Source organism: the organism of the source record quoted next, unplaced genomic scaffold (genome assembly GCF_019419815.1).
Source record: "Pyrus x bretschneideri cultivar Hongxiangsu unplaced genomic scaffold, Pyrus_bretschneideri_v1 Contig12, whole genome shotgun sequence".
In the NCBI taxonomy this organism is placed as follows: Eukaryota; Viridiplantae; Streptophyta; class Magnoliopsida; order Rosales; family Rosaceae; genus Pyrus; species Pyrus x bretschneideri.
In genome coordinates this window covers 483,522-504,469 of record NW_025999413.1, presented here as the reverse complement: position 1 = coordinate 504,469, position 20,948 = coordinate 483,522, and the positions used below count along the sequence as shown (strand labels likewise).

Genomic DNA, 20,948 nt, shown 5'->3' with positions numbered 1-20,948 from the left:
TCACGTGATTGGTCTAATAGTTTTTTATTTTTATTTTTTTGAATTAAGTAGTATTTGATAATGTACAATTCTTTATGTACAATGTGGATGCGAGCTGGGCGCCTTCTTCCGCCTCGGCGTTTGTTAGAGCGGTTGTAGGGGATTCTGATGGTATGTTTGTGACAACATGAACGTATATTCTCCATGCTTCTTCTGTAGCAATTGCAGAAATGGTGGCAGTTCTAAAGGGGTTTGAGCTGGGCATTCCCTTGGGCTTAAATTCGGTGATTATTGAGTCCGACTCACTAAAATCTATCTCTTGGCTGAGGAATGTTCTGACAAATGGTAGTTGGGAGGCCTTTCCTGCTTTGATCAAGAGCAAGAAGCTTGGAAAGTCATTTCAAGACTGTCGCTGGTCTTGGATCCCAAGATCAGTCAATATGGCAACAGACCATCTTGTGTCGCGACAATGTCGGGAGATGTGCGATTACACCTGGGTCAATCGGGCCCCATTTCCCTTGTTCATGTACTTAACAACGATAGGCTTCCATGCCCTCCTTAAACTTTTGTATTGGTAATGCAAGGGGTGACGTGTTAGCATAGGTTGCAACGTCCTTTCAATCTGCATCCCCTTGCATTGCCCGACTTTATTTTTTAGCTAGTAGTTGCTTGCCTCTATGTAGGCCTCGTTTGTAAATTTTTAGCATCTTTGCCTTGGTAATGCGATTTCCAGTTCACCAAAAGAATTTCAATCTTATGTGAGTGTTGATCAATTACATGTTCAATCGGTTCTAAAAATTTATAAATATACTACTAGGATTGCACCGAAGTATTAAATGTATATCTGTTTGAATAGTTAGATTAGAATTCACAAACATCATTTGTGCATATCTAGCCGTCTAATAAACCTTTTATATTGTGCCTTGTTTACTTTTCGTTTATTACTGCTTTTTATTCTTTCAAGCGATAATAAACAGGAAAGGGGAATTAAACTCAAACTACCGGTTCAAATGTGAATATTCTAAACGAGCAAAGCTACAAATCTTTTTGAATGCATGCATTTGATACATAAGATTGACTTGACTTGGACTAATTGTATAGATTGGCTTGGATTAGTTTGGCATGGGTTGAGCCGGTTAATTTAAGACTCATTTTAAATGACTTAAAATAAGTTCACATGACATAAAGAAAGGTGTAATTTTAGTTTATTCAAGCGTTTTTTTAACTCTATGTTTGATATTGCTTAAAATTAGTATTTTTACAAAATGAGATGATTATGCTAAACAGGTGAAAAAAAAAATTAGTTACGAACTCATTATTCTCGAAATTCATTCTGAAATCTTATACTAAATTCGATAAATTGATATACTACCTATTGCAAATTTTTACAATTTTAATCGAAAATAACTGATATTAGTATATTCATAAATTTACATAATGATATTTTCATTTATTCGATATTTTAAACAAGCTTTTGTCGCATCAACCACGTCCTCATCCTTTTCCATATTTACGTGTACCAAATTTTATCCTGTTTTGGGATTGGCCGTAGGTTGTCGTGGTCGCGAGCATGGAGTCCAGATCAGCTGTGCCCAAAGACCCTCTGCCCACCCTGGTGTCCTTCTTTCCACGACATCTTCTCTCCTTACTCTCCCAACTCGATCTGCACGGTGCACACCAAATATCTTTTGCTGCTTTCCCAGTCCATCCCTATCAGGGTGGAAACCCCACTTAAAATTGGCCTTGAATTCCTGAGCTTAGATATTTTTCTATATTGGTGGTCAAACGAGATATATTCTTACTTACTTTAACTATTTGTAACGGATATAATATGGTGTTTGATTGACTAAATTGAGATTATAAAATTTATCGTCTAATACAGATGCGTAAAAATTTCAACTATAAAATTTAATTATGTAGAATTTATCGTCTACTACAGATGTGTAAGAGTTTAAAGGCCTAAAATCCAATTATGTTATGGTTGTCATAGTTCATAAGTTATTTGTAAAAATATTCTTTCGCATGGACAATCGTTACTTATATGCATAAAATACAGATAAAGATACCCTGTACACGAGGTTTTCTATGGTGTTCCAGACAGCCAAAAAATATACCGGTTTGTAGTATGTACACTTGGCGTTCGACTGGGGGTATATGGCATGTGATCTTGGAATGAATCGATAAAGGAAGAAAGAGAAAGGGCAAACGTATTCCTGAAGTTATGTCAAGAGAGAAGGCGGTAGGACAAAATTCCATGACTGCGGTTTTTGTTGAATTGGACTGACGCCGGTGATGTGTATTTTAGGGTTAGCCCAACATTTGGCGCTGGCATACACCAAGGCATGATTGTTTTTTGGACCCCATGGTCAATTTGGGCCTATTGCCGTCCATCTCAGTGGCCGGATTCACAGCCCAATAGGTCATACAAGAAAAAATGTTAGGTTTAATTGACATTGCATATCATTTTGTGCACGCTGTCCAATTGACTGTGTGATGATTCGGATGGTATTGTAAACTTTGAGACTCTTATATGGGATATTATGTTAGTTACGTGTTGCATTGTATTGATAGAAAAACTCATCAATTTGATGATGATTAAACGTTTAAAGAGATAAAATGTATAAATTGTACAATGACGGAAATTGAAACGACAAGATTTTTTTTTTAGAATTTACGAATTTTCTTGTTTGGTAAACTTAAAAGAACAATGGAATTGAATACGGAATTTGTTATTTTTAAACTTTCATTCATATAAATTAAAAAATGACACATATTTACATGAAATTTAAACTTAAGAATTGGAGGTCCCAAATTCCAAGTTTTTTTTTCACGCAAAAATTCCAAACATAGTGTAACTTTGCAAGAATATTGGGTTACTTTCCATTGCTAATTAGTTTTGATGGTTGTGGCTTTATATCCTTTTAATTAATCCATCCTTGGGCTAATATAGTTCGTTTGACACGAATATATGCTTTCACAGAAGTGGTAAGAGAGGTAGCTCCTAGTATTTAGAAAGTGAACCAATAAGGCAATAATTTAACATCAACTTGGAGTATCAACGTAGCTGCAAATTGCAATAGCTTGAATCGTAATAAGTTGCATGTTCTAGCAGCTTATTCGGCCACCGTGATCTTTGTGGTTTGATCGAATTTTTAACTTGAAAAATCGTCAATTTAATCATTATGTTTTAGTGTACATATTCCTGTTTTGATCGTTTGTCCAAATTCAGTAATATTAGTGTGCTCATGTGTCGCACATAAATGAGCACACATTAAAATAAATAAGGTCAACTTAGGGAAAAACAATCATTATTACCAATAGAAGAGACACAATGATCAAATTAATAAAAAATAATTAACCTGAAGAATGAACTGAAAACCAAGTAGTACCGAAAAGATTTTTTAACCTAAAATTGTAGGGTAGGACCGTAAGATCCACAGCCTAAAGAGTAAAAGGAGAGGATAATGTGCGATTCTTAATTCCACTTTAGAAAGAAAAAGCAAAAGTAAAGAAAATAAATCATTACGATGTTTCATTTTCACCCATTAACTTTTCAACTAAGAATTTAAAAACTTTAATAGAAATTCTTTTGTCGAGCTCCATATTTTTCATTTTCGCATATTAAGTTATCACGAAATTGAATTCAAAGTTGTCCTAAATTCCGAATAAGTTTTTTTTTTTTTTTTTAACTATAATAAAAAACACCTGGTAGTGTTCACTCAAATGAAAAATCTTATTTTTACACTAAAAAATGAATTTTGGTATTATTCATTTTATCCTTAATTTTGTCCTTATCGTTAAAATTCAAAGTTTTCAAACCCTTTTCATTATTTTTTTTTTATTTTTATTTTTTGGGTTTGAAAAAGGAGGCTAAATGATAATAGCCCAAACAAAGCTATTTAATGGTTAACATAATCCCTTTCTCTCAGTGGTGAGAGTTTTTCTCACTTTAGTGTGAGGTTTTTAATCTTCAGAAATTTACAGTGGCGCCGATCCTAGCTTTAGCCGGGATCGGTCGCCTTTCCCCCCTTTCTTTCTTCCTCTTATTTCTTCTTGGTTTCTACAGTGTTGTCCCTCTTATTGCTTCACTAATGTCTTCAATTCCTCTGCCCTTGTGGGTATCCCTTTCTCCTAAATAATTACTATTCCGAACTTTTGTCATGCATACTGTTGAGATCGTGCATAGAGTTTTGGTGTTTACACCAGCTCAGGTGTTTCCAACACCACCATTTTCTCTATGTTGTCTACTTTTACCGGCAGTGTCGTTCGTGGGTTTCCACGGACTTCATCCTGATAGTTGGCTTCTCTTGTTTAGTGGTCGGCTATCCTATTTTTATGGAAGTGCTCAAGGAGCGGATCGGAGTTGGAAGGTGCATCCAATGAGGCAATGCTTGGTGGTGGGAGAGGAATTGGATGGATCTTGTGGAACAAGGGAGGTTGTGAATACTGTAGAAGTTTCCAGATTCTGTTGTGTAGCTTTGGTTTGGGCCTATCTGTTGATTGGCTCCTGTTGTGTTTTATTTTGTTTCTGGCCCATCTTTTGCTGTTTATATGTGTACTTTGGACTGCCTTTAGTTAGCTTGTAAATGTTTCAGTTGGTTGGTAATAAAGTGAAACTGGTTGGTAATAAAGTGAAACTTTTACCAAAAAATAAAAAATAAAAATAAAAGAATAAAAACAAAGTTAGTTAATAATAAATCTAGATATGAAAATCCCAAGTTAATCTTCACGAACAAAATTAACTGAACAAGAAGAAGAATTATCAAAGTAAAAGTTGCCTAAATTTAAATCAAGACTATAAGTCGCTAAACTATCCGCTACAAATTTTTTTCAAGTAGATAAGCGCCAAGATCTTGAAGCAAACCCGATAGGACAAAACAAGGGGACCAAAGAATAATTATTGACACAACTTGCAACACCTGATGAACTTTAAGGTTAGAGTCTGATTCCACTAGTAATTTATCAATATGTAATCTTCATGCCAATGGTAATCCAAATAATGTCTTGATAACTCAACAATGAGAATCTTACTTGTGCCCAAATTGGCGCAAAACTCAAAAATCCATTAACCATAAGAATCTCTTAAAACACTACCTAATCCAGTAGAATATTATTTTCCTTATTGCAATCATCAACATTAAGCTTAAACCAATCCGAAGAAGGAGCTTCCCAACAGAGCAAAGATTCAATACTATAGGTTTTGTTAATCTTGTGAGTCTTAGCATTCAACCATTTACTAAGGTAAGTACAAATAGAAATTGTAGGTTTGTCAGTCATTCAAAATCTAGCTAAAACAAATGTATTTCTCCAACACCAAATAAACCAACAAGCAACGGAAAAAAAACTAGTCTATGCTCTAAACCTCCAATATGAGTGATTTAGTAGTGATATTAAAATATTAAAATGAAATCAATCATGAAAATTAATGTGGTCTGGTTGTTAATTATACATTCCTAATAAGTTTTTCAATTCTAGTTCCTGGTTGACGTATATCATATTTATTTAAAGTAAACATAAATTTTCAGGTTTTTTTTGACATGCATGTGTTATAGGAAAACGTACACTGATTTAGGGTTTGAAATCCTCCAATATAAAAATGCTTACACTAATTTTCTTTTGTTCTGCAGTTGATCAACTCTCCAGGAAATCAATAGCAGTACACATCGATTAATCACCAAATTCGAAATTATACACAGCAGTATTCATCTAAATTTGGGTGTGCATATCCATTGATTTCGTGCCATGTGATGAAGACTGTGATAACTAATTAAGATCAGGTGCACAGATGTAATGAATTATTAACAATTGATCGTTGATTCGAACATCGTATTAATCATGCATGCATGCAATACTGACTCAAATGATGCCATACTTGTAACTTTTAAATTTGGTGATACACATAATTAAACAAATGAAATTCGATCTCTCTGCACAAATATTAAATCATGTTTAGGGATTTTTATTATGAGATCGAACATAGTAATTATACATATTGTGTGATGGATCGTACGTGTATTGGGTCACTATTTGATTATCCCTCCTTGTGATCAAGAGTTGATCCGTTCGAGCTTGAAACGTTCTTGAACCGAGGAAATATAGCTGGCAGCCTTCGTATCGACACCCTCGTCACCAGCACCGCCATAATGATCAAAGTACTGCTGCTTGATGAGGCTGTTTTTGATATGATGATCTGCAGCGCCTGCCGGAACAATAAACGAAACCTTCTGCTTTGGCTGAGCTGCTGCAATCACGTAATCCTGGCCGTGGACTGTATACCCAACTGAGTAAGCTGGTGAAGTAGTAGCCTGGCTCGGCTTCACCTTGCTTGTTGCTATGGCGATGCTACTATATTGCGTACTTGTTTTCGAATTAGGTTTTGCAGCTCGGCAGAACGGCATCAACTTCCCCTTCATGAAACCTCCGCGTTTACGATTCGACTCCATTTTCGTAATCTGAGTCCCTTTTTTCTATGTAGCTCTATATCAAATGTGTTAGAGCAAATATGTTGTAGTGCAACGACTGAGGAGTCTATATAAATATATATATATATATATATATATGTTGTAGTGCAACGACTGAGGAGTCTATATATATATATATATATATAACATTTTTTTGTTGCGGTACGCATTTTCTTTTTCTTTCGAAAAAGTTGCTGATCAAGTTGAAATGGGTGCAGCAGATGGCCATGGTCGAACAGTATATATCGTGGTCCTTCTACTAAATATCTGGAAGAATCATCTTTAATTATGTACGTGTTCCATTTATCCCGATGTATGGATCATCACTATCAGCTAATTAGTTAACAAATACTTTATAAGATATGAGAATTTGTTTTTTAACTATTGCCAAATTTCAGAGAAACGAACTAATTTTACAACACAATATCATTCACAACTTACCCAGCTGCTAGCTCAGTTGGAGCTGAGTTTTATCATAAGAGTTTCAGGTGCAATAAAAATAGGGGTGTGATCTCCACACACCCCATTTTACTTCTCACACATCTTTTTAATTTTTGACCGTCAGATCAAATGAATTAAAGAAGATCAACGGACAGAAATTATCAAGGGATGTGTGAGAAGTAAAATGAGATGCGTGGATAGTACACCCTTAAAAATAACACCATATATTATCTATTGCAATTTGTATTGTCAATTTTTCCATGTGGAAGTTTCAACAATTATTCTTCTAAAACCAATAATTATGTTTGATTAATTATGTCCTTCACATTGTTTGGGGAGGTTAGGCACACTAATAAACTAATAATTAGTTGCCAGTGACAAATAAAATAAATAAGCGTTAGAATATATAAAAAGAACAGAATCACTTGGAAACTAATTAATTAAGAACTTATAGAGAAAGGCCACATATCCTACTACAGTTAAATGTGTCATTTTAGAGAATTAAGCAAGAATTTTATGCTTCTCCCACGAGCTAAACGATTACTATTAGCCTATGTTACAATTAAGGACATGTTTTCGTGATGTATTAAATGATTAATTTGCATATCCTGATTATGATTCCCCAAGTTTTAAAAAGTGATTTTTAATCAACTTTTTGTTGCTTGATCCATGAGGACAACCGAATAGATTATACATCCGTCTCCAAAAAGAGATAAAGTGCTCGAAAGAATAACGATCGGTCGTGCATGTTTTGCAGATCAATTTTCAAGTAACTGACCATGGAAAAATATCATGCAACTGATCGTCATCCTCATCGTGATCATCATATTTTACAAATTTACGGAGAGAATTGTTGGACTTTTGAGATTCTTAGTGTCCCATATGAGGAACTTTTAGTTTCCATTGCTATTTATATAGGTCTAATCCTTTGTTCTAGTAATTAGAACTTGGACCATATGGAAATTGAATGAAGGTTTGGTCCTTATAATTGTGTGGATTAGGTTTGTATAATATAGCCTAATGCCTTGGAAGTTAAAATTAATCCAAGTTCATTAATTATAATTTCAGATTAAGTTTTTTAATTAACATGTTAATTAAGAAACGTTTGATTAAGAGACACAACTCTTTCTAAGAGTTGTGTGTTTTCAAATACGCTCAACAGGTAGTTGAAAGGGTGTGAAACAATCTATATATTTGCAATCACAGTTTCCAAATAGAATCATCTTTTCTTCCTCTTTCTCTTCCGTACAAAATTTCGAGAGAGTAAACACACAAAACAATTCTCCAGAATTCTATAATCTAGTGCGGGTTACACACAAAACAATTCGCTAGAATTCTATAATCTAGTGCGGGTTATAGAATTAGATAGTTGTATCATGGTCGAGCAGACATTGTAAAACCACAGGCACAAGAGTGAGATTGAAATACTGTTCGAAGGACATAACTTTTGCGCTAGCTTCTACTTGTGGTTAATCAAGTTGCTACCAATTTAATTCATGTATTTATTCCTGCTATTTCATTCTGTATAGCAAGTATTTTTCGTCAATAAAATATTTCAAGTTCTGTTATTTTTTATTTATTTCTGAATTGTTTTCCAACAAGAATATATGTATATGGTGGTACACTGGTAGCAAACAGGCACTAGACAATACCTCATGCTTCTTGTTTGTGTGCTTGGGTCGTTGGACGAGGCATATGGTGCTAGAGATTTAGACAGCAAGCATAATTTCTTGAAAAAATAGAAAAAGGAAAAAAAAAAAAAAAAAAAAAAAACCCTAAACTGGCAAACTTGCAGGGGGCATATATTTGGTGGGATAAGAACGGTGTCTTTTTCAAAGTACACCAGCACTCTCGGTCGATCCACTTTCATCATATATGAGGAGATTCAGATTGCTTGGCTTTTCATGTAGCAAATCTAGAGAGTGCAAACTCAGACACATGATATATATATATATATATACTGATCAGCATGAAGTAATTACGAATTACACACACACACACACACACACAAGCTATTTCTTAACAAGAATCTCGTTCTACTGTAGCAAAACCGGGATAAAGATATTAGCGTTGTAGTATATATGGTAAGGATCATGTATTTATCATATACATACAAAGAGATATACCATGTCTATGCAGTTGTATTTTGGAGGTTAATGAAAGATAGAGAAAGGAGAATATGATCTGATGATATATACTTTAGGATGATGGATCAAGCTATGGCTAAGGATACTTGCAAATTGGGGATGCTTTGCTTTACTCAAGCATGTGCTATCTAGACAGTAGAAAAATTTGAAAAAAGCTTCCACATTTCTCTAACTTTTAAATTTCGCGGATAAGATATTCTATTTCTACCTGATTGAAAAGTCCCCTATTCCTAATTCCCTCTCTATATACAACTTGGTTTATTAGTGCGTGTTGGAATTCTTGTTTATTTTCCATGTTTGCTTTGTTTTTCTATCTTCTTTTCTAATGTAAGTCCATTCTCCCTCCCAGCCTTTGACTCTTACTATGTTCTCGGTTTGAATTTTGAATTTTTTTATGCGGCAAGTGATCGAATATTTTCATGAACCAAACTGGCGTAGTTGCTTTGCATCCATCCACAACTTTTGTGTTCATGCGCTTTTGGGTGAGGAGAGACTTTGAATTTGAGATGTAACGGGTTAAAGAGAAATATTATATTCATCAGGATAATTCACTACTTACGTTACTTATATAGTAGTTAGTCTCGCTGAATAGCAGGAGCAACTTTTAATTTATTATTAGCGCAAATGATGGATTCAATAAGTTCTTGCCAATACAGATAACGAAGAACCATAAGATTGATTACCTTAACATGACAAGAGATATTTCTTTTTCACTTTTTGGGGGTCTCAATCGTTAAGGAATTCAACTGATCCCAATCCAAAGGCTGTGACAACGCGACATGTCCCCAAGATAGTATCTCATCTTAATTTACTCCAATTCTTCTATATTAGCATGGAAGTGAGAAAACTTGATTTGTGGTGTCGACCGAGACGATGTTATTCAAAATACACCTTTCACAATAGCATGAAACTCATATAATTCCGTTTTCACTGGACCCACAATGATCTTACCAGTGTGCGAGTTACTCAAATTAGACAGCACTAGCTGACTAAAGGAGAGTCCATTTTGTCTGAGTTTTAGGCTTTCTCCCTTTTCCCATCCTGGGTTTTCTGTCTGAGTTTACGTGCTTTCGTAATGAAAATTGATGAAGCCCAATGTATTCCATAGAGAAGAAAAGGCCACAACAAGAAGTTAGATACACAGGATGGGAGGACTATCTATGTGTAGTGTGTACACATTATGTGTAACATGTTTGTGATATTGGCACGGCTCAATTAGATTAAATGACCCGATCAATTAACCATCAAGAACTTTTGTTTGATTGAGCCATGCCAGCATCATTATCATCATTCCACCAAATCATTATTTGTATGACAGAGAGGAAGATATTGAAATAATGGCTTTGGGCAGAGAATGCTTGGAACTTTGAAATGTTGGCTTCTTTTGTAGAAGAAAGGAGCGAAACCCATGCAGAAAATATTCATAAATCAGTACTAAAAGTCTAAAATGGTTATTTTCTGATTAATGTTAAACTTTGAGGCAAAATATTTAATCAGGTACATTTTAAGCACTCTAATTGGCCAATTAGAGTCGCCCCGCTATCAAAATCTATCAAAATTTGAGCTCAACTCTATATCACAACGAATTCTTGAATGTATCCAATGTTATATCTTATTTCTCTATTTTTTTCGTCATGTGATAACACATGTTAGAATTCGGCTATCATCTTAATTTGGTCACGTTTATGTTGAGAATCAATACGAACAAATAATGATTAATTTCACTATAGTTGGGATTGTGTGGGAGCAATTGCCTTCAAACTTCATCCAAGTTTCAAGATGATGCTTTAGCTTAGAGTCGATAACTCTTTGAATTCCTTCCTCAACCATGGGATTATATTGTTCTCTATTATAAGAAAGGAAACTCTAATAGAATGTATGTCATGGGAAATAATTTCGGCACTACTCTCTTATCTTTCTAGCCATTCTTGTTTATTTCTGTCACTTTTTTTTTTGGTCGAATTTATTTATGTCACTTGATTTTCTTTTAAATTATTCAATTCAAATGCTAAAAATAAACACGGTAGTCATGTAGAAAACAGGTGGGTGTTAAAACTCCTGATATCATCAGTCTCACTCTTCAGACTTTAATTGGATTATATATTGATATAATCAAGCACAAATCAAACTAACTTGTCATCTCCTAGTTTGGAAAGCAAATGGAAGAAACACTATTGTTCGTTTCCATAAAACACAATTACTTCAAAACATTCAAATGGTTGGGAAGTTTTCTACAGTTGACTAGTCCCAGATTACTTATTCAATCAACATGTGAGAAACTAGTAAAGTATTAAAAACACAAGCTATTCCAATAAAATTGGAAGCATTTGCGCTCAGTTGTCCCAAAAGCCATCAGGGCACATTGGAAACATCATTTCTGGATTTACAGGCCTGTCCTCCACATTATGTGAGCATGGATGAGTTGTGGTGACAGTGGGTTGAGCCCAGTGGTTTAGCCCACTAACTGGATTTTGTGTTGGATGAGATGACAGAAGATAGAGGGCACAACCCTTAGTGCTTTTTGGTGAGGCAGCAGCAATGGTTGTTGGAAACTTCTGTTGCTGGCACAAGAAAGCTTGAGGGGCTGCTCGGTTGCCTGCAGCGGCTTTAGGATCATTTGCTTGCAAGAAAAGAAATTGTTTATCTCCTCCGCCGTTGAAGGAATTGGGAGGACTTCGTTCGTCAGCTGCGTACAACCACTGGTGGTGGTAGTTAGAACGCATGGATTCTGCTCCTTTTTTGTCCTTAACAGGCCAGATACATCTCACATTAGTTGTTGCACATACTCGTGGATTACCAAATTGCACGATCCTGGGACCTGAATGTTAAGAAATAGAGAGGCATAAATAACAATCTTATGATGTTGAAATATCTCACATTGGCCTTAGAAAGAAAGAAAAAAGAAGAGTTTAAATATTTTAACCCCACTTCATCTAACACCGAGACATTTTTTGATAAAATCTCACACTTGTCGTGTGACATCCCACATCGTCCAGGGAGTGATCCTTATATGTATATTTCCATCCCTACCTAGCACGAGGCCTTTTGGGAGCTCACTGGTTTCGTGTTCCATGGGAACTGCGAAGTTAAGCGAGTAGCGCATGAGAGCATTCCCAGGATGAGTGACCCATCGGGAAGTTCTCGTGTGAGTTCCTAGAAACAAAATCGTGAGGGCGTGGTCGGGGCCCAAAGCGGATAATATCGTGCTACGGTGGTGGAGCGGGCCGGGATGTGGTGGGGGCTCGGGTTGGGATGTGACATGTGATAATTAACAAATTAGGAACAACATCAATGTTGTTTGAAGTGGGCCGATGACCCACCTCTCGGATAATTTTACACATAAGGCAAGGCAATAATCAATATGGATGATTACCAAACGAATGAAAAATATAAAATTCTCTATGTAGGACGTCTGTCAATAGATATCGTAGGGGATATTGATATAAATCCATCGATTCATTCCTATTTGTTTTGCTGGCTACACTGATGCCAATAATCTGTGCTCTTATAAGAACGGTGTGTCAGTCCTCTTAAAGACAAATGTACTCGTCTCAATTCCATTTTTGGTTCTAAACCAAGAGTTAATCACAATTTAGCAAAATAAATCCAGTTCGGAAAACATCTATCAAGACTGAAGACAGCAACAAAAATATAGTTACTTAGTCCTAATTAAACAATTCAAGTGATTTGGTGCATAGACTCCATACCTTTGTATGTGGAGAAGAAGAAGTGGGAACTGAAGTACAAGGATTCCGGTTTAGGTTTCCGCCGGCGCTGGTTGTGTCCACTGAGACGTTTTCTGCAGCTTCTCTTCACCTTATCAAAGTCCACCAGAGAATGGAATCTACAATCATATCTAGATATTGTGATTCAAACTGATAAAAAAAAATAAAAAAAAAAAGCTCTTTGTTAATCAATTGTCCATAAAATTCGCCGGGCAAGATACATAAGACAACGAAAACACCGGAGATTATTCATTTTAGAAAGATAATTCATCGGATAGGTTGTAGTTTTAAGCCTTGAACCAAATACATTAGGACTTGTTTGAAACTGTTCTTGTGTAAAGCACTTATGCTAAAAGTGCTCTTGTTACAAACATGTAGAATTTATTATTAAAATTCCAGTGCCTTTCTATGAAGTATTTATACGATAAGTTTTTAATTGTTCATTAATACTTTGAAGTTTTAGCCTTTACAGAAGCAATATAAAACCTACTCTTACTATCGGATTTAAATAAAACAATTAGACTATTCTTACCAAAAACTATTAATGAAGCATGGTGAACTGTTCATATATATATATATATATATATATATATCTCTGTGTGTGTGTGCGTGTGTGTGTATTATGCACCTGCTGCACTGCTGGCAGAATCGCTTCTGTTCGCCCCTGACGACGACAACAGGGGCCTTGGAGTGGAGGTGGCAGACTCTGTGCCGCCGATGATATTCCCGACAACGGCTGAGGTCCGCCCTGCAACCGTCGACCAGGCATAGAAATTTCAGTTTATCACCTCCATTGTTACTACCACTAAGCCTTCCGGACGATGAGAGCTTCATTGGGTCCTCCTCCAATCCTAGTGATTCAGCTGGTCGATTCTCCATCTGGGGTTGTGAGATACTGGAACCCACCAGAGCAGCAAGGTCGCTGTCCTCGAAGTCCCAGTACTCCATTGCTGCCCGGTGTAAGAATAACTCGGATCTGCTGGAAAGAAAAACAGAGGAATTATATTCCTTAGAAACTGCGTTGAGTTTTGAGGATAATGAGCACTATGAACTATGATAATTCTGTTCCCACTAAAACAAGGAGGGTCAAAGGATTCATTGCAATGTGAAAAACCCAAGTTGGAAATATATAAGTTTAATCCCCTCCACTAAGAGACTCAGGGAATATAAATACATAGATTTCCCCATAGTTGGTAAAATGTTTTTGTTTAAACAATAGAAAGAGAGCAGATAAATCAAGGGAGGACCACATGAGGCCGAGAGGTTTCGGCTTGTTTTTACCTCTATTATTCTGTTTGTCCCTAGTTTATTGGGCCAGTTTGAAGCATTTTTTTTGTTTATAGAAAAATTAATTAAAATGATTTGAAAATTTTGAATTTTTAATAAAATAATAAAAATATGTTGTAAATGAATAATATCAAGAGTGAGTAAAAATGTCTTTAACATTAAAAGTGAACAATATCATAAGTGTTTAGTTAAAACTCCATTTCTTTATTTAGGAGTGCAAAATAAATAATAATTTAAAGAACAAAAGTTGTGTGATATTGAAGAAAATTACAGGGAAAGGACTTGTAACGAAAGAGACAGGTATATATCTTATTACTTTTCAATCCAGTTGCACATTTTATAATGATCAACATGGAGAATATAAAACTTTTAATCATGTGAATAGTAATGTTAGGAAGATTATCTATTTGAATTATATTTTGTAAATTATATGATTTGATTATTGATAATTAGATTATTATTTAAGTGTTGATTAACATGCTTATTTTCTATTTGTAACACATCACATAATTTACAAATTTAGGCTATAAAACTTTTAATCATGTGAATAGTAATGTTAGGAAGATTGTCTATTTAAATTATATTTTGTAAATTATACGATTTGATTATTGATGATTAGATTATTATTTAAGTGTTGATTAACATGCTTATTTTCTATTTGTGACATATCACATAATTTACAAATTTAGGCTAAAAAATTAATTTACCTAGCATTATTAATGGGAAATTCCCTTCTCGAAATGAGAAAATTTGGTGTACAAATATTTGTCACATAACATATTATTTCACATATTAGTATATGAGTGTGCGAAATGATTGATATATGAGGGTGTGCCTGAATACATTAGAAAATCTCTTCTCGAAAACTAGACTATTTACATAGAAAATTATTCACATTACATACAAAATGCTCTTGTATTAGAGTGTATCATAGTGTTGCCAGTTTTGTGTCTAATTGACATTTTTAAACATATAAATGTGTGATTCTCTAAAAATTAGAATCGAAATCCTTTGTGTTAAAATATTATACATGTAATACTAGTAAAGAAAAACTAGGTTGATATCGATGGTGATAAGTAGTGGCCTAGCAAACCCATAAATATCATCATAAAAAATTCAGCATCCACCATGGGTATGACCAGGCTCCATTTCATTCCACTTATGATCCATATGAATCCCAAAAATGGTATATAAGAAATCTTAATGTCGGCCTAAGAATTAGATTATACAATTCATCAAGATAAGAACGACTACTTAAACACTAAATTAAAGGATCGTGTTTGGTGTTATTCAAAAACCTTGTTAAATTTTAGCTATTGATATTTTTCAATTTATTTGATCCGACGGTCAAAAATTAAGGAGTATGTAAAAAATAAAAATAAATATGTAAATAACAGTATCAAAAATTGAGAGAGATGTGTGAAAAATAAAAATAGATGTGTGGATAACACTACCCTAATTAAAATAATTAATAGTGATGAAAGTCATTGCCATATCTCAGTAGATATAGTGGTGGGTTTCAATTCATGCGTCTGGGTTCGAAACTTTTTTTTTTCCCCTTAATTTTTTTACAAGCAAACAATATTATTTACATTAAAGGAGAATAGGTAAATTTAGTCGAGTTAGCAATAATAGTTTTGAACGCTCTCTCTCTCCTTAATAATAAAAATAATGAAATTTAAAAAAAAAAAAATTGAAAGTCACTGCCCACTGTGCCCACGCCCATATGTTAAATTCAATTTTAATGAATGGGGCGCACCACTAGTAGTGTTAGATTATTCGTCCGAGTGGGACTCATTCTTCTTTCACTCATACCTAATTTCAAATTCGTGGTTTGGTGGTGGGTCAATTCATTAGTTCGTGGTTTAGCATTATTTTTTTATTGGGTAATGCTAAGGAGACTTAATTTAGAGATTAAATTTTGAAAACTAAAAGACATGAAAGTTTATGATTAATTTATTACTTAAACATTGATAAACGTACTCATTTTTATTGGTGATATATTATTTAGTTTGCAAATTTAATCTTCAAATTTAATCTCCCTAACATTACCCTTTTTCATTTACAGGTTTATTTTTGGATTTTTTGCTTGCTTACGTGTCAAAGTAGTTTTCTCCACAACTTGCAATATATTGGCCAACATTAGGTTTTTAATTTTTATTTTATTAATGGCTATTTGAAAGATATGTAATAAAATAAGTTTGACGGTAAGTCTCATTCCTTTTCAAGCCTTTGTCGTTATACTTTGGCCTGGATTAGGTAGGTTCGAGTTTTCATTCCTGGTCCAATACGTAGATAAGCAACTTATAGTCTCTCCTAGAATCTCAACTGAGTTCTGTAAAGCTCATTCTATAGTTCCTTAGTCATGTCAAAGTGAATCAGATGATCTTACTAAAGTTAACCCAAGCCTTGCGATTTGTTGTGGGTTTTTCGAGATTCAGCAGGTTATTTTCTTGGTGGTTTCTCCCTAAGTTTGGGGCATCATACTTCTTTCTATGCAAAGTTTCATGCTTAATCCTTGCTGTGGAGTTGGCTCATGCACGGGTTGGAAAATTTTATGGCTAGAAAGTGACTGTTTTAGTGTGATATATTTCTTTGCTTTTGGTTCTTTTTCTCCTCCTTTGGTAGCTCCAGACCCATTGGAAACACTGTATATCCCGGTTGTAGCACATGATTTTCCATTGCTCTCACATATTTCGAGAAAGGAATGCAGTTGCTAATAGCAACAAATTAGCTAATTTAGGGCTTTTCTTGCCTTTACTTGTTTGGCATGACGCTCCTTCAAAGGTCTTCCTTTTTCGAATTCAGATTTCTTCAACATGTCGGCCTAAATGTTTCTCTCCCCTTCTTGATGTATGATTTTCTTTTTACCTAATCCTTTTGGAATTTCCTTTTTGTTTTGCAGCTTATCTTGCATGGTCTTACCTTTAAGGTTTTATTTTAGAGGGGTTTGGTCATATATCCCCCTCCCCTTTTTTTCTTGTATTTTCATTTTTAAGAAGGGTCAAGTTTATGTCCCCTCTTTTTTTCAAGAAGGGCAAGGTTTATGTCCCCCCCCCCCCAAAAAAACCACCCCAAAAATTAGGTGTAACTTTTTTTTTTTTTTTGTATGCGTAAAATTTTCTTACCCTTGTTAAAAACTATAGTTCAAGTAAACATATGTATATATTTAGGGATTTTTCGCTAAAATGGATCAGGAGATTTACAAAACTCCTCACTTTGGTTCTTGATACTTGAAATCAATAGAAGTGGTCCCTAAGATTGTCCACCATCAATCATTTTGGTTCTTAGGTGAAAAATTATGTTAAGTTAGGACCAAAATGACAAAATTACACTCAATTTAATAAATAATAGGCCAAAATAATTTGACCAAAATTGAGGGTATTTTTGTCATTTTATTCTTATTTTATGGAGATTTTTCACAAATAATCAAAATGATTGATTGTGGACAAACTCAAGGACCAACAAATCTCAGAGACCAAAATGAGGAGTTATGTAAATCTCAGAGACCACTTTGGCTAAAAAGCCTATATTTAGTTCATAAAAGTGACTATGCCCCAGACCTGGCCCTAATGGCCAAAGGCAAATGTATCGTATTAATATGTAATTTTATGAATTATTTGGAGAAATAAATTGAGTTGGATGATGAATGAACCAGTTATGCTTGATTTTGTGAACTACTCATGATGAGAGAATGAGTTAAGTTGTTGGGAAATAAATTTTGGGAGTTGTGTTAGGATCTTTTGTGTAGTTGAGTTCAATTTTTTGTAGGTATCAAGTCTTAAGTCAGTTTAAAGTGCACATAGTCTTTATTGGGTAATTCAGAATTGGCGACAAAGAATTAGGCAAAAAGACTAACAAAATATGGGCCTTGAATGTTTTGTGAAGGGAGTTAGTTGTATAATTGAGTATACCACATCACCACTACCATATTATACGGATTAACGGAAACATAGAAAGTGTTCAACAGTTGCATTCATGCATATCATTTTATATGTGCATTTGAAGTAGGTATATGAACTAGGAAATCCAAGAGGGTAGGCAAGATGAGGTCAAATTAATTAGATAGGGGACGAGAAATTTTCTTGTATCATTAGAAGAATTGAAGTTTTATTATTGTCCCTTTATTATTTCTTTGTAACTTTGTAAGGAATTATTGGTTAATTATATAAAAGGCACGTGATGGTAGTGATGAGGACCCTGATGTGCCTCCTGGTTTTGGTTGATGAGTTCTCATGCTATTCCGTTTTCAGTTCTATTATGCAGCCATCAATTTACATAAACAATGCAGTAAATCATGGCCATGGTAACTCCTGAGGAAGTTTTTTTTTTTTTTTTTTGGTCAAAGAAACTTCATTAACAACACAACAAAATTACACAAGGTGAGGCCCAGCTAAATACAACAAAAAGAACCCAAAAAACAAACGGAAAAAAAAAAAAAAAAAAAAAAACCCCATAACAAAATTTTGAGCGCAACAAAGAAGAAACCCAAAGTAAACCCAAATTGCCTGTATCCACCACCGCCGCCAGAAAGTTGCATACCAAGCCTCCAACACTAGAATTCAAGTCGATCATAGCCCGATAAGTGGATGAAAAGAAGACTTCAACAATTTTCAAAGAGCGCAACAAAGATCAGCACCACGAATTGAAGGAAGATCGCAGGAAACAACCCACAAGCAATAAAGGCAACAAGGCCAAGCAGAGGCAAGAAGGTGGAAAGAACCCCAACCATCGATAAAACCCGACACTCTACACATGTCACGGCCCGATCCCGATATACGTTCATGATCAACACGTGACCTCGCCAAGTATCCGTATATTTAACATACCCCACCTCTGAGATACGTTTGAAGGACAACTCCAAATTCGGATTGCGTAATAATTTTTGTATACTTTATGGTTGCATCTAACCTCCTCGTTAGACTGCCTATATACCCTTAATAGGGATCAAGCCATTCGTAGTTCATCATTTGTCAAACTCTAAACTTTTCATAAAATACTTCTAGCAAAAAACATAGAGTACCACACTACACATCAACCATAAGCCAAACAACAATTGTCATTTTTCCATGCACACAAGTATGTCATTCACACACATATGCTTTCCAACACCATTCCATAATCACATCAATCAATAACACGTACAAAACACCGAAATTGAGGGCTAGAGCGACACAGTTCGGCTGAAGCCTACATCTCTAAAGTTGAAATCAAATCCAAGGAACCAGTAAGTCAAATGATGTGATTCAGACCACTCAATGAAATCCATCAACATCGGGTTCCAGACCACTCAATGGAACCAAGACACCAAAGGGGATTCCGGACCACTCAACGAAATCCAAATCTGGATATAATTCCGGACCACTCAACAGAATCACGGAGTAGAAGGGATTCCAGACTTTTCAACGGAATCCGAGTGGATACGATTCTGGACCACTCAACGGAATTGGAGATCACGAGGGATTCCAGACCGCTCAACGGAATCCAGATAGAGCAGGAAACTAGACCACTCAAAAGAACCCCAGCGGATACCCAGTTCCAGCTCACTCAACAAAACCGAGCAGAAGACCAAGGAACATATCAACGGCTCGAAGAAACAAAACATGAACCAAATGCTTAATTTACAAAGGCTCAACGTAATGAAACAAAGCACAAGTACTAAATTGAGAACGGGTCAATGAAGCGAGAAATGAAACAAGGAAACGGGATATGAAACAAGCTCCGAAGCAACAAACCCCATGGCAATAGGTTAACGGTCCACTACTAGCCCTTACATTTCATCACATCATACCAATCATGCAAATCAAACCACATTTCAAATATTCATGTCAATCACATTTCACAAATATCATCAGTACACAAGTCAAATCACGTTTAATAAACATAGGTCAGTGGCTAAATATATAAAAAATCACATTTAAATAGAAATCACATTTAAAAAACCAATTCATATTCACAAATGATATTAATGTAAGAAATCAAGGTAATAACCATATCACTTATATTCAAGTCACTCTCTAACCAATTTAGGCCCACTAGACTTCAATTAGTCTCCTGTGGTACTAATTTTAGTATTTAGAACGCTTCAAGACATGTTAACCAAAATCAACCATCGGTCAGTGATAGGGTCCGCAACCTATGTAATTTGATCCTAAGATCTGCACATCAGATTTTAGATCTGTAACTTCCCAAGAGTCTCATTAAGCTCATAGAAGAACATACTCAAATCTCATCGTAATCCAATGGTCAGGATCTTCGTCAATCACCAATTCAAGTGGTGGTCAATAATTAGTTTTATAAACTTAGAAATCCAATTCGGGAAGATCCGTATGTCAAATTCTATATCCGTTAGTTCCTAATATCCTCAAATATTACGTTCTATAATGCATTAAATTTTGGTGACAATCCAACGGTCGGATCGTTGATGTATATAATAATCAAGTAATGTACCATGATGAAACTAGGTTCAAATAATCAATTCCCATCATACGGATATCAAATATGAAATCAGGACATCTAATTGAACTTACAAAGACATCGTCAGCCCACTGGCCACGAGCCGCCGCGAGTGGCGGTTTCCTGAGAACGGAAACCCAATTTTTCGACTAACTTTAACAATTACCAAATTTTATAAGAATGTATATCTCAATGAGATGAACAACTTTCATACCTGGACCGAAGTCCAATTCAGCCGGTAAACACCTGAAAACCGCTTCGATCCGCCGGAAACCCTTGAAATAAGTGCTCTCGATTCGACCTCAAAATGAACTCCGACGCCCCAAAACTTGTTTGGGCTTTGTTCCTAATCTCAAGAGGAGTATTTTGGTTGTGGTGCTCGATGGAAAACCTTTCAGAAATGGCGGATTCGTCACCGTGCACCCGTGTACCCTTCGGTGCATTCTCACCAA

General features: G+C 35.2%; 2 protein-coding genes across 2 annotated transcripts; both read right to left on the bottom strand.

Moving 5' to 3' along the window:
* Positions 1-6,026: 6,026 nt before the first annotated feature.
* Positions 6,027-6,422, bottom strand: LOC125474168. The gene has a single exon (XM_048577610.1). It carries the CDS (start codon positions 6,420-6,422, stop codon positions 6,027-6,029), a length of 396 nt encoding a protein of 131 aa, XP_048433567.1.
* Positions 6,423-11,077: 4,655 nt separating this feature from the next.
* LOC125474087 (teosinte glume architecture 1-like) lies at positions 11,078-13,963 on the bottom strand. The gene is made up of 3 exons (XM_048577516.1): positions 13,382-13,963; positions 12,736-12,872; positions 11,078-11,846 (listed from the first exon to the last, which is right to left on the bottom strand). Exons 1-3 carry the CDS (start codon positions 13,699-13,701, stop codon positions 11,362-11,364), a joined length of 942 nt encoding a protein of 313 aa, XP_048433473.1. The 5' UTR covers positions 13,702-13,963; the 3' UTR covers positions 11,078-11,361.
* Positions 13,964-20,948: the final 6,985 nt, after the last annotated feature.